Source organism: Pteropus alecto, unplaced genomic scaffold, assembly GCF_000325575.1.
Source record: "Pteropus alecto unplaced genomic scaffold, ASM32557v1 scaffold388, whole genome shotgun sequence".
Classification (NCBI taxonomy): Eukaryota; Metazoa; Chordata; class Mammalia; order Chiroptera; family Pteropodidae; genus Pteropus; species Pteropus alecto.
The window spans coordinates 22,513-36,506 of record NW_006441398.1 but is presented as its reverse complement, the minus strand read 5'-3'; the positions used below and the strand labels follow the sequence as shown (position 1 = coordinate 36,506).

General features: G+C 40.9%; 1 protein-coding gene across 1 annotated transcript; it reads left to right on the top strand.

Annotated features, from left to right (window-relative positions):
- Window positions 1-3,194: 3,194 nt before the first annotated feature.
- Window positions 3,195-13,577, top strand: LOC102890099 (zinc finger protein 709). The gene is made up of 4 exons (XM_015594769.2): window positions 3,195-3,354; window positions 10,784-10,910; window positions 11,114-11,174; window positions 11,547-13,577. Exons 1-4 carry the CDS (start codon window positions 3,352-3,354, stop codon window positions 13,129-13,131), a joined length of 1,776 nt encoding a protein of 591 aa, XP_015450255.1. The 5' UTR covers window positions 3,195-3,351; the 3' UTR covers window positions 13,132-13,577.
- The last annotated feature ends 417 nt before the right edge of the window (window positions 13,578-13,994 follow it).

Sequence of the window (13,994 nt, the reverse complement as noted above, 5' to 3'; positions counted from 1 at the left end):
AATCTGTCAGGAACAAGTTCCTTTGTCCTTTAAAGCTTTGATTTGTGTTGGGACACAGTCCGAGGTCTCCGGAGAATTGCTATTCCCTCTACAACAAGGGGAGAGCTGGGTTCCTTTGATATGCAATCTTGGGCACCACACTCTTTGGCTTCCTGACACATTTATCAAAATTAAGGATTTCATACTTGTATCACAAGGTAAGAGTTTAGTGCCTCATCATAAAATATTTGTTAATTACGAGAGATACATTTTGAGACCTTTATGCCGTATAACCTGAGCTTAGCATATTATAAACATTGATGTAATTTTTCAGAAAGTCCATTCTGTGAGATAGTACCATTACGAACTCCATTTCACTTTGCAGAAATGGGGCGTGAGAGTTTACAGATATGCTCGAAGTCGTAATCGGAGTAAGGAATAGGTATTAATTATAATTCTGTCAGGAAACTTCCAGTTTTTAACCTCTGGCCCGTGTTTCCAGATCAGAGATGACGTTGCCCCTGGGCTGTTTGGCCACGTCTGAAGGGAGGCTACTAAACACCTACAACACCCAACACAAGTAATTGTGTCTAACTGAGAAGGTGAGAAAATCTAGTCTGGACCAGCACTTCTCCAACTTCAGAGTGCATTTTAGTCACCCAGGATTCTAGTTCAAATGCACAATCTGATTTATCAGGTCCTGGAGGACTCGAGATTCTGAAAATCAAATCATTTCCCAGGTGTTTTGATGCTGCAGGTCCCAGTCTGTGGACCCGGACTCTGAGTAGCCAGACTGTGGTTCTGTGTCAAAGTCAGACGTAGGTAGTTTTAGGACTTTCGAACCAAAATTTTATTTGTATGTAGTTTGAATGAATAGTGTCGTCACTTATTCCAGAAGCTGTTATAAATTCTGTGCTTGATTAATATAAAGGCCCCTGAACGGCATCAAATATTAAGCTTCCAAAAAAGGTTTTGTGTACTTTTTAAAATAAAGGCCTTAGAGTGGCAACAAATTTCCGAAAAAGGATTGATAATAGATAGAATAGGAGACTCCAAAATATATCTGCATCCTAATCCTCAGAAACTTTGAATATGTTATTTTTATGCTAAGGTGGGGGCATTAGGTGGCAATATGTTTGCTAATCATCTCTACCTTTTTTTAAGTATAGGTTTCTTTAATTAAAAATCATTGAGGTGACATTAATAAAATCTAATGAGATTTAAGTGTACAATACAACAGCATGTCGTACATATGTTGCAGTATGTGTTCACCATCCAAAGTTAGATTTCCTTCTGTCACCAAATACTTGACCCCTATTACCCTTACCTATTTCTCCCCACCCCTCTTCTCTCTGGTAAACACTAATGCACTGTCCGTGTCCATGAGTCGCTGTTTGTCATGTTTCTTTGTTACTTTCACTTTTTATATCTACACAGGAGTGAAATCATATGGTTTTCAAATTTGCTGTCTGACTTATTCGCTCAGCATGGTAATCCCAAGATCCATCCATGTTGTCACAAAGGGTTGAATTTTATGTGTGTGTGTGTGGTTTGGATCCATTTTTTTTTCCAGCTTTTTTGAAATATAATACACTATTAGTTTCTTGTATTTACATTGTACAATTCAATGAGTTTTTTTCAATTATAGTTGGCATACAATGATGTATTTGTTTCAGTCATACAGCATGGTGATTAGAGACCTATATAACTCACAAAGTGATCACCCCACTAAATCTAGAACACCTCTTCCCCTTTACATATTTATTACCACATTGTTAACTATTTTCCTTATACTACACTTTATGTCTTCATGTCTATTTTGTAACTATCCATTTGCACTTCTTAATCCCTTTGCCCTTGTTTGTCGTTCCCCCCAAATCCCCTCACATCTAATAGCCCTCAAAATATTCTCTGTATCTATGAGGTTGTTTCCATTTTTGTTGTTGTTTATTTTCTTCTTTATATTCTGCACGTATGTGAAATCATGTGATATTTGTCTTTCTCTATCTGACTTATTTCATTCAGCGTAATACCCTCTAGGTCCATCAAGGCACTATCTTTTTCCATCCCCTTCCTTTTAGTCTGTGTGTGGCATAAGGAACATTGTTAATTGACATACAATCCTGGGGTTGCTCAAGTCCTGCACTGAGAGAGAAGAGGGTTCTTGGTGGAGCATAAGAAGTAATTCAAACACACACCAAAGTTAGAGTCAAAAGAAAAGTTTATTAGAGAAGGAGAAAAGCTAAGAGATAAAAAAAGATGTGAGAAAGCAAAGACAAAAAGCCTAGACAAGGGAAAAGCCCTCCTGTGTCAGAGGAACCAGTTTATATATGTTTTTAGTTCTTGTGAGTTAGTATAAAGACTTTGTTTACTCATTTTCCTTTGATATGGACATACAGCGAGGAAGAATATAAGTACGTAGCATGAAAAGGTAAGAATATGTAGTGTGAAAGGCCCGCTGGCAATTCCCAGACTGTGATCCACAGGTTCCCCATGGTTTAGGCATAGAGAATGAATGATTTTACTTTGTTTACTGTGTCAGCTAAAGATTCTGTTTTTTCCTGTTTCCCCATCATGGTATGGGGAAATGGGTTGTTAGCAATCCCTGCAGACATCTTCTTTTATCTGGCAAGTTTCCTCTCGGTCTGGCTGCAGTGCTAATCAGGATATTGCAGTCTCTGAATATGACTTGATTTAACATTTTGGCTCTCTTGCCTCTTCCCTACATTAATGGGGAAGAGATGAGTGGAAGGCTCAAGGGTTGCAAGGATCAAAGATTAAAATGGAGCCAGACTCCTTATTATAGATAGTGAGGTCAAATTTAAGTGAGTTTCTAAACTTAAGTTCCATGAGTGGCTTTACAACCTTAGCCAAGTCCCTGATCCCTAGAGGGCATGAGACCCTCTTGTTTTATTGTGACCTGGCCCAGACTGCCCTCCCGCTCCGTACCTACTAGCTCCACTTGGAAACTCAGTCAGGAATTCCTTGCACACTGCAGTGCCCTCCCGGTTGCAAACAGCTCGGGGAAAACAGTAGAAGCTGCCCCCGGCCAGGAAAAATTTCTGTTTAAATGAAATGAAACTGGTGGCCTCAGTGCCAGCGGCCCAGTGGAGCCTGGTTTCATTGAGTCAGGGGTCCTCACATCCACCGTCACTCAGGCACAAGGAGGCAGCCTTGAAAACTGTCCAATCAGGAGCGCCCCTGTGGGTGGGGCGAGGTAACGGGAAGTTGTGGACGCCCCAGCTTGCTCCAGCGGGCCTGAGGGTCTGGTGTCCTCTGTCATTCCTGGTCATTAGTGGCTCTGCCACCCCGTCTGTCGTGCTGTGTCGTGGGAGTCTAGGCAGGACTCAGGGAGACCCAGGAAACCTAGCAATGGTGAGTGTGGGGCCGGGGTGTGGAGGCGGGGACGAGGGGCTGGTTAGAACCGGTTGGAATCGGCAATGGCTGGACCCGGCCTCTGCACGGGCCCTCTCGAGTCTGCGGACTCGAGTGCCCGGGGGCCCCCGCTGGGACCTCAGGCCCCTCCGGCACACAGCGTGGGGGCTGGGCCGACAGCTGGGACCCCGGGCGTGCTGTTTCCCCACGGCGCGCAGCGACTTCGGCCCCGCAGCCTCTCTCCCCAGATGGTGCGGTGACCACGGGGAGGGTCATCAAGGAGAAAATCGTGACTCCGTCACAGGGGTTCGTGCGTGGGAGGAGCTGTGGTCTCTGGGGTCCTCAGCCTCTTCTTTTTCCCCAGGGGGACTGTTTTCTCCTGAGTTTTCCCAGTGTTTGGGAAGCAGGGTCTCAGATCCACCATTCTCTGCCCCTGGCCTGTCTCTTCCTGGGACTGACAGGGAGTAAGTCCCTAAATTTCCAGATCCCTCCTCGAATTCTCAAGCCTACTTCATTATCAGCTTGTTTATCCTCCGTAGTTTATTTCAAACAGACCCAATATTTTGTTTATCCTTTTCTCAGTTATGGATGGCCCTTTTTTAGAGATTTATATATATTTTTTGTGGACATTTTACATGAGAGGGAAGGGAAGAATGATCACCTGGAAGTCCGTTGCTTGAAATCCTTGCACCTCTTCCCCAGGATCTTCCGTGGGCACAGACGTCCTGTGGGAAGTCTTTTGGACGGAGGTTCCTGTTTGGAAACTTTCCTGGGCGTTTTGTCCCGTGAGCACACGCTCCCTGGGTTTGACACCTTGAAAAGATTTATTGACTTTTTTAAATGTCCATTTTCAATAGGATTAAAATGTATTTAATCGATAGAGCTCGGAAGATATAAAATAGTCTCAAAGAAGCAAAGTACAGGTAAATTTTAGAAAAAAAATAATAAATTCCGTGATTACATTTTATTTTGGGTAGAATTCTTTCACTTTCTTCCCCTGAGCACGGTGAAGTAAATTTCTGAAGTTGGTTTTTTTTAGTTTCGGGTGTTCAAAAGTCAAATTCAAGCATTTAGATTTGCAGAGCAGACATGTATGATTACCAACCAGTTTTTTTTTTTAGATATATAATTAACTGACATCTTTTTCTGAAGAGAATAGATATTTGTGGTTTTCTAGTGGAACTAGTAAGAGAACCTTAAAATTTTCTTTCTTTCACTATAAATGCTGGATTTGAGTGATTTTGCTGGATTGTTCAAATGTTGGGTTTGTGTCATTTACAGTATCACCCGTTTTCCAAAGTAACTCCAGTGGGGAGCAGAGACCTGAGGTCCATGATTCAAGCTAAGGCCCCCTTGACCTGCAAAGGGAAGCACTTGCAGGCCTAGTGGTTCTTCCTGGGGAGGCTCCCCCTGCAGGTGTCCTCCCTGCTCCCACCTACTGTGCAGGAGCCTTTACGCTGAGAGAAGCTGCAGCCCAGGAAAGCTGGGGTGCACGTGCACAATGGGGGAGGGGACGATGATGCACATTCTGAGGTGGTAGCTGTGGTTTTTTTAGGGTTAGACATTTTTATATCTTATGTTTGAGTTTTCTATCTACAGTCAGTGTAATTTGTGCATATAGAGAAGCCTGTGAAGATTAGGGGTTCTGTCTCGTGGACAAAAGGTTTATGAGTTGGGGAGTTCATTTGGATCAGAACTCAGACTGAATCAGGCTGAGTTTCCTCAATGAGAATGGAAGCCTGAGGGAGGTGGGGTGTTGGAGCTCTCAGAGTTCATTCCTGGGGATGCTCAGGTGTCCCCCTCCCCTCCTTCCCCAGGACTGACCCACTCCAGAGGTTCTGTCTCACCCTGGGTTGTCTAGACCCCAAGTGTGGGAACATATTCATTCACCTTTTTGAATGCAGGTTTCCTTCTGATGTGTTTTGACTCCAGTGTTTGTGTTTCTTTCCTTTGAATTTTCTCCATTAAATAAATATTACAGCCCTTTGATTCTAGTGTCCATTAGCATCTGGTGTTTTAAAATGTAAGTTGATTGAGAGATACCATATAAGGCCAGAAAATTTAGGTAAAAGAACCTGAAAATGTCAGAAAGGTGTTTTTAAATTCTCAGATGATTTATCATTTTAGGTCATTGTTTCTATGTTCAGATCTCTAGAGAACTTTGACATTGAAAAGGATATACTATTCCTAAGGCAAATGAACTCCTATTTTAATGGATGTGAGGAAAAAAAACCAACAGAATTTTTATTTTCATTCATAAGAGAAAAACACCTCAAAGCTCATGTAAATATTTGAAATTTCTAGTGTATTTCAAAGCTTAATTGCAAACCGCTAACTCGTTCCTGAAAATATCCTCATTATGAAATATAATAGAAAACTGTCATAATGCTTTTTGTCCTTTTAGAAAGGGATTTGTCAGTTTTTTTAATGGTCTGAACTTTTATATCATTTAGTGTTTAAAGGATTAAATCTTGGAGTGGTTACTTATGGAAAGAGAAATTATTTTTAAAAGCAAAAATTAATTTAAAATAATTATCAATCATATGAAAATGCAGTATACATAAATTTCTCTCCTTATTTTAAACAAATAATGCATTAGAATGTTTAAGGAATTTCTAGGAGAGGAAACTAACTTAAAAAGACTCCCTGCCCACATGTCTGCTCCACTCCTGTGCTCCTGTTAGATTCACAGTCAAATGACCAGTGTTGATCACTTCCTGATGATCCCGTTAGTGTTTCTTTACATAAAAACAAACCAGTGTGAATGCCTACTTTTGTTACCCATGTTCGTTGTTGTCATGAGTGGTCAGAATCCCCATATTTGATGTTCTTTTACTTAACGTAATCCCCACCCCTTCCTTTCCCCCTAGTGCTTTATTATCTGTCAGGCTGATGAGGACCTGGAGGCCTCCCACACTGAGCTGCTGCTTGCGAGGGAGCCCTCCTGTGGGCTGTGCAGCCTTATGCTGTGTCGTGGACCCACTGAGCCTGGAGTCTGTATACCCAGGACTCTGAGTTGGCAATTTTGGAAATTCTTTGTCCTTTGTGAGCAGAGTATGGGAATGGAGCCCTCACAGTCGTCCTGGGCCAGTGGTTTAGCTGGAACCCTACTGTGTGTGTAAAGTGAGGGTGTGACTGAGGTTGGGTTTGCCCAGACATTAGGGAGAGGCCTTGGGGGGTAGAGGATGATTATACTCTGTAGACGAGGTGAGCCCATCGATGGTCACTCCTTAAAGAGCGTTTATTTCAGGGAGAACAAAAGAAGAGACAGACAGGGACGGCAGCCAATACGTGGCAAGATTCCAGAGGGCCCAGCAGGACCCCTCGGTAATGTGGCTGCCCCCGCATCTGTTGCAGCAAAGATTCTGACGCTGTGGGTGACAGTGGACAGCACAGTGGTTTCAGTTTCACAGCAAAGGGATCAGTTCAAGCCCTGCTTAAGCCCAGGGTACTTACTCTCTACAGCAACTGGTTGTCATGCTGGGGCCTCTAACTCTGTTGGCAGTGACGTGAGGCTCTGGAGGAGGGCCTTCAGTTGTCCCTAGGCTTCTGATTAAGAAACTGTCCCGGGCCCCACACTATATGCCATCGGAGCCGCAGTTCTCACCACGTGCTGGATCCTCTTTGAAACAGAGGCTGTCATAAGCACTGAGCACAGGACCTGCTGCTGAGGGGCCTGTGCCTTCGGCCCTGGAAACAGCTCCCTATGCTCAACAAGGCGGCTGACACCTGCTTGTGACATGATGGAGCCAGCCCTTGGCCCTCCGGCTTGTGCCACCTGCAGGAGGGGTGACCATCCTTAGTCCAGTCCCTTGAAAGAAGCTACAGTGCTGGAGGAGGTCGCCCCTCTCTCAGGCTCCTGGGTTCCCTGGGCTGTTCCTAGGGACTCAGTGAGCGCCTGGCCCTGGGGAGGGCAGACTCTCAGGAGGACCACACACACTCGTACGTCGGGGAGCGCAGTGCAGAGCTGCAGCTCTTCATCCCTTCGTTGGGACATTCCTGATAAAGGACTGAGCCCAAGGGTCACACAGCTCCCCAGACATCCAGCAGTCATCTTACCGCTGGCCCACAGTTGTCCCCATCTGCCTATGTTCACAGGCCCTTGGACCGTTGTCTGAGCAGCCCCTTTGTGGTAAAAGAACTCTGGGGATGTCTTGACTGAGACACCCCACGTGTAGTTCTAGGTAACACTTGTCTGCACTCCATGACAACCAGCTCCCCCAAACCAGATTCACCAGGAAACTGCCGACCCACCTTGGACTTCCAGACTCTGCTGATGGTAACCATATCACTTCTCAGAACACAGAGCACCCCGCTCTCCCGTGGGGCATCTGCGGAAGCTTCTCCGTACTGGTCATAGGCTCATAGGGCACCGTGCTGGCTTATTGACATAAGGTCTGATTAATTGAATGATACGTGGCCTGTTTCATCCATCAGTCAGTTATCAGGGCTGAGTTGTAATGAGTCTGCCTTTATCTTTTCCTTCCTTCCTTCCTTCCTTCCTTCCTTCCTTCCTTCCTTCCTCCTTCCTTCCTTCCTTCCCTCCTTCCCTCCTTCCCTCCTTCCTTCCTTCCCTCCTTCCTTCTCTCCCCCCCTCCCTCCTTCCCTCCTTCCCTCCCTCCCTGTTTAGACTCAGTTTTGTTAAAGCCATTTTAGGTTTACAGAAAAATCGTTGAGAGTGTACAGACAGTACCCATATAACCCATACATCCACACAGTTTGCACTGTTTTTTACATCTTGTATGATTGTGGTACGTTTGTTATAATTCCCAAACTAGTATTGATGCAGTAAAGTGCACAATTTACATTAGTGTTGACTCTTTATATCATGGGATCTATGGGTTTGGGCAAATGTATAATCATGGGTATCCATCGTTTCTATATTACAAACTGTGATATTACTCCCCTACAACTCTTCTGTGCTCCACTTATTTATTAATTCCTCCCTCCACCCCTAAATCTTTTAAACCTAAAGATCTTTTTATTGGCTCATGATTTTGTCTGTTCTGCATTGCCATATACTCAGCATCACATATAGTATGTATCCTTGCAGATTCGCTTCTTTCACTTAGCAATGTAATTTTAAGATTCCTCTTGCATTTTCACATTTTTTAAAAAGCTTTTTTAGTGATTTTCCTTGATTATTGAGTATACATTTACTACTAACCCACATCCTTTGTCAAGTATCATTATACCACTTTACTATTTCTGCAACTACCTCATACACTATTCTCAATTCCCCTCTCACCCTTCCTTGTCACATTGCTGTCATTTATTTCCATTACCCATATACTTATAATTGTCAAATACATTATTGCTTATATTTTAAGAACTACAAAAGATTTTACCTTCACTTTTTCCTTCTCTAACTCTTTACCTTTTATCATTTACGTACTTTTAGATGAATTTTTAAATGTTTCATTTAAAGTAGATATACTAGTGACAAATTACCTCAATTTCGCCTCAGAAAGTCCTTATTTCTTCTTTATTTTTGAAAGATTGTTTTTCTCAGTACAAAATTCCGTAGTTTTTCTTTTAATTTCAAAACATTCAGTATTGTATTCTGCTCTGTTCTTGCTTGCATGATTTCTGAAAAGAATTCAAATTTAATTCAAATCTTTGTTTCTCAAAAGCATAACATTTGCTTTCCCCTCTGACTTCTTTTATTCCCTTTGTCTTTGATTTTTGTCTAATTTGAATATGATATACTTGGGTTTGCATTTTTGGCGTTTTTCATTTTTAGTGTTTTAGAGATTTCTGGCTCTACATTGTGTCATCTTTCATTAATTTTAGGATATTTCAGTGATTATTACTTCACTTACCTCTCCTGTTTCTTTGTCTTTCTTTTTTTTCAGGTAGTCCCATTTTGTGTATTTTAATCCTCATGTTCAAGAAGGTTGTCCTAGGCTTTATGGATATTGTGTTCTGTCCTTTTTGTTCTTCATTGTCTTTGCATTAGACTCTTATGAAATAAAATTTTTTTGAGTATAAGCCTTATTAAGAACAGAATATATAGGGTGTATCTCAATCAGTTTTTTTCTTTCCTAATTTTGGAGATACCATTTTCCCTGTGACCTCATGGCTCTGATGGATCTAAGAAGAGTAGTTCACAGCAAGTTTTTTTTAATGAAATTGAGACTGACAACTCCTAAGTTCATTAAGTGTCAGACCAGAAGGTGGCAGGGCACCCTCTAGAACAGTGGTCCCCAACCTTTTTGACACCAGGGACTGGTACTCCTATGAGAATCTAATGCCTGATGATCTGAGATGGAGCTGAGGCAGTGATGCCAGCGCTTTGCTCACTTGTCTGCCGCTCACTGCTTGCTGTGTGGCGTAGTTCCTAACAGGCCACGGACTGTTACCAGTCCACGGCCGGGGCTGGGGTATAACTTTAGAGAAAGATGACCTTTGGGGTTGGGGTTTTTCTAGTGTTTGGTCTTTGTCCACAGAGACTTTTTTTTTTTTTTTTTTTTTTGAGGAAAGCACTTTCGAATCCTTTATGTGTTATATAATCATGGGCAAATTCATCATCAAATTATGTGGACTTAAATGAACTCCCTTATAATTTGCAGCTCTTCACCTGTTCCTTAGGGGCAGCAAATCCCAGGGTACATACTGTTAGGGTTTGACCAGAAAGAGCTCTTCTAGCATATTCTCTCACTACATGTTCGAAACTTTGGCTGGAAGCAGCCCTGAGGCACATGAGAATAGGAATTTTGTGGTCTAACTTTTCATGCCTTCTTCCTTGTGTCCGAGCTCTAAGTTCCAAGTAACTTTCTAGCCCCATGAGATCGGACAGAGAGAATGAAGAGCTGAGTCTGTGATAAATATTACACAAGTTACAAGCAGTGTCTCTCCACAAGCACGTTTATATTTAGCTAGATGCACCTGATTGCTGGTAAAGGCCTGGAGGACTTCAGGTCAGCTGGCTTTAGTGTAGGTGACTACCACAGGTCTCCTGGACTCAAATGTTTGGTGATGAAAACAGAAAGAAAAACTTCCAGTACTTCACTATGTTTTATTTATTAAAACTTCATACAGATTTCAGCCTCTGCTTCATGGAGTGCTGAAGATGGTGGGTAGTGAAGAAGATGAAAGAATTTTTTCATAAAGAATTGATGGTCTTAATCTTTGTTTTATTTGAATAGCATTTTTGTCGATTCTAAACATTCTCTGAACCCTGCCATTAGAAAAATAAGATGTAATGTGATCACTGTAAAAATATATAAACATTTTACATGTGTTCATGATGCTATTAAGTTTATGAGGAAGTAAGTGTGGACAGAGAGCATGTTTCTGATGATCAAGTCATAGAATAAAGGTTTGGAGATGAGAGAATCATACGTAACCTTCCTGTAAATGAAGTCTAGGTGTCCAGTGCTGTCAGTCTCATTCATTCAACTGTACACATATTTGGGATGTTGAATAGGACTCAGTGGCCTATGAGGATGTGGCTGTGACCTTCAGTCTAGAGGAGTGGGCCTTACTGGATCCTTCACAGAAGAAACTCTACAGAGATGTGATGCAGGAAACCTTCTGCAACCTGGCCTCAGTAGGTAAGGATGACAACATTCCTTCAGCTATCAGGTAGAGAACAAGTGTTTCTTGGTCACCAGTATTGTTCCAAGATGTAGACTGTGGAAAGGGAGGATGCTGGTAAATAACCTGGGCATGGTCACAGCTCATGGTGGATCTAGAAGCTGATAATTTTTCTATAATACCATTTCTTTGGCATCATTTCTTTGGGTCTGCATTTTAGGAAAAAAATGGGAAGAATATGACACTGGAGATCAGTACAAAAACCAGCGGAGAAAACTGAGGTGAGTTGCACAATAGAAAGCAGTGTTTCATGTGAGAATTCTAATACGTCATAAAATTTTTTAAAGAAACAAACAAAACTAATAAACCCTGCTTCAAATGTCTTTCTTCTTAGAAAACTTTTACCAAAAATACTTTTTTAAATATACCATACACATTAGTATTTGCAAAGCAATTCACTTGGAAACAGCATTAACAAACTCTGTATAGAAACATCACAGTTTGATAATAGAAGGGTCAGGTTTTCTTGGAAAGCATTCTGTATATTTAATTTCAGACAAGATAGAATATATATACTTTTCCTATGAATCATAATAAACAATGAATATGAAATCATTAATAAATATTAAATCTGTGCTTCTTGTTGTTTACAGAAGTCAACTGGTAGAGAAAGTTTGCGAAAGTAAAGAGGTTAGTCAATGTGGAGAAAACTTCAGTCTTATTTCAAACTTCAGGCTGAAGAAGGACACTACTAGAGTAACACCATGTGAACACGGTGCATGTGGAAAAGTCTTTGGGCATCTTTCATCCCTTAGTAGGCACATCAGATGTCACACTGGACACAAAGCATATGAGTTTCGGAAATGTGGAGAGAAGCCATATAAGTGTAAAGAATGTAGTAAAGCCTTCAGTTATCTCCATTATTTCGGAAAAAGTGAAAGAAATCTCAGTGAGGAGAAAACCTATAAACATAAAGAATGTGGGAAAGCTTTCAGTTGTTCACGTTCACCTCGATTACATGGACTAACTCACCCTGGAGAGAAACCCTATGAGTGTAAACAATGTAGTAAGGCCTCCAAAGATGACTGCTCCTTAAAAATACATGAAAGAACACACACTGGAGAGAAACCCTGTGAGTGTAAACAATGTGGTAAATCCTACAGAGATCCCAGTTCCTTAAAAATACATGAAAGAATTCACACTGGAGAGAAACCCTATGAGTGTAAACAGTGTGATAAAGCCTACAGAGATCACAGTTCCTTAAAAATACATGAAAGAATTCATACTGGAGAGAAACCTTACGAATGTAAAATATGTAGCAAAGCATTCACTTATCCCAGTTCTCTTCAAAAACATAAAAGAACTCATACTGGGGAGAAACCGTACGTGTGTAAAATATGTGGTAAAGCTTTCAATTCTTCCAGTCAACTTCAAGTACACAGAAGAACTCACACTGGCGAGAAACCCTATGAATGCAAAATATGTGGTAAAGCCTTCAGTTCTTCTAGTTATGTTCAAGTACATCAAAAAACTCACACTGGAGAAAAACCCTATGTGTGTAAAATATGTAGCAAAGCATTCACTTATCCCACTTCTCTTCAAAAACATAAAAGAACTCATAATGGAGAGAAACCCTATGAATGTAAAATATGTGGTAAATTCTTCAAATATTATAGTTCCTTACACATACACCAAAAAACTCACACAGGAGAGAAACCCTGTGAATGTAAGCAATGTGGTAAATCCTTCAGAGATCACAGTTATCTTCAAAAACATGAAAGAACACATACTGGACAGAAGCCATGTGAGTGTAAACAATGTGGTAAAGCCTTCAGAGATCACAGTTCTCTTAAAAAACATGAAAGAACACATACTAGAGAGAAACCTTATGAATGTAAGCAATGTGGTAAAGCTTTCAGTTTTCATAAGTGGTTCCAAATACATAAACGAACTCACACTGCAGAGACACTCTATGAATGTAAAATATGTACTAAAGCATTCAGGTATCCCAGTGATCTTCGAATACATGAAAGAACCCACACTGGTGAGAAGCCCTATGAATGTAAGCAATGCGGTAAAGCCTATAGAGGTCACAGTTCCTTAAAAACACATGAAAGAACTCATACTGGAGAGAAACCCTACGAATGTAAGGAGTGTGGGAAAGCCTACAGACATAACAGTACATTTCAGAGACACAAAAGGACTCACACTAAAGAAAAATACTATGAATGCAAATAATTTGGAGAAGCCTTCAGGTATTATCAAGTTTTCAAACATATGACAGAAAGCACCCTGGAAAGAAATCGTGCAAAAAAATATAGCACAGCATTCAGTTGTCTGGATTATCTTTAAAAAGTTGAAATAAATCACATTGCAAAGAAACCCTCTGAATATTAAAGAATACAGTAAAGCAGTTGGGTATCCCAGTGATCTTCAAAAACATGAAAGAAATCTCACTGGAGAGACCCTTCGAATATAAACAATGTGGTAAAGACTACAGAGATCACAGTTCCTTACAAACACGAAAGAACTCACACCAGAGAGAAACCCCATGAATGTAAGGAATGTAGAAAACCATTTGTCACAGTCTTTAGAAGACATGTGACCATGCACACTGGAGAGAAACCATATAAAAATGCAGAATATGGGAAAGGCTTCAGTATTCCAGGTCCTTTAACAAGGATGAAAGGATTCACTGGACAAAAACTCTTGAATGTAAACAGCATGGGAAACACTTGAATTGATCCACATTCTTACATGTGAAAACTCCCATGAAAAAGAAAGAGAAATGTAAGTAACATGAGAAAGCTTGATAGAAATTAATTCAGGTATAATGTGCCTGAAAACTTCAGAAAGTTTTCTTATTAAACAGAAAGAGTTCTTATTAAAGTTGTAAATATGTTGTTTATTGAACATTTTTTAAAGTGCATCATTTATGAATTTCTCCTAATTTCAGAAATGAATACTCATGTACAATAATTCTGAGGGTTGTCTTTCAATGTTAGCACATAAGATTAATAGGTAGCAGTTTTTCCTTAAACATTTAATATTTTTTCTCACCATTTTGAAGCCTGTTAGATCCATGGGTGAATTGAAGTATA

What these genes read in the sequence shown, in the direction of transcription:
- LOC102890099 (XM_015594769.2), top strand. An exon ending in CTGCAACCTGGCCTCAGTAG is followed by an intron (nt 10,911 to 11,113) that starts GTAAGGATGACA and finishes TCTGCATTTTAG; the next exon opens with GAAAAAAATGGGAAGAATAT. An exon ending in AACCAGCGGAGAAAACTGAG is followed by an intron (nt 11,175 to 11,546) that starts GTGAGTTGCACA and finishes TGTTGTTTACAG; the next exon opens with AAGTCAACTGGTAGAGAAAG.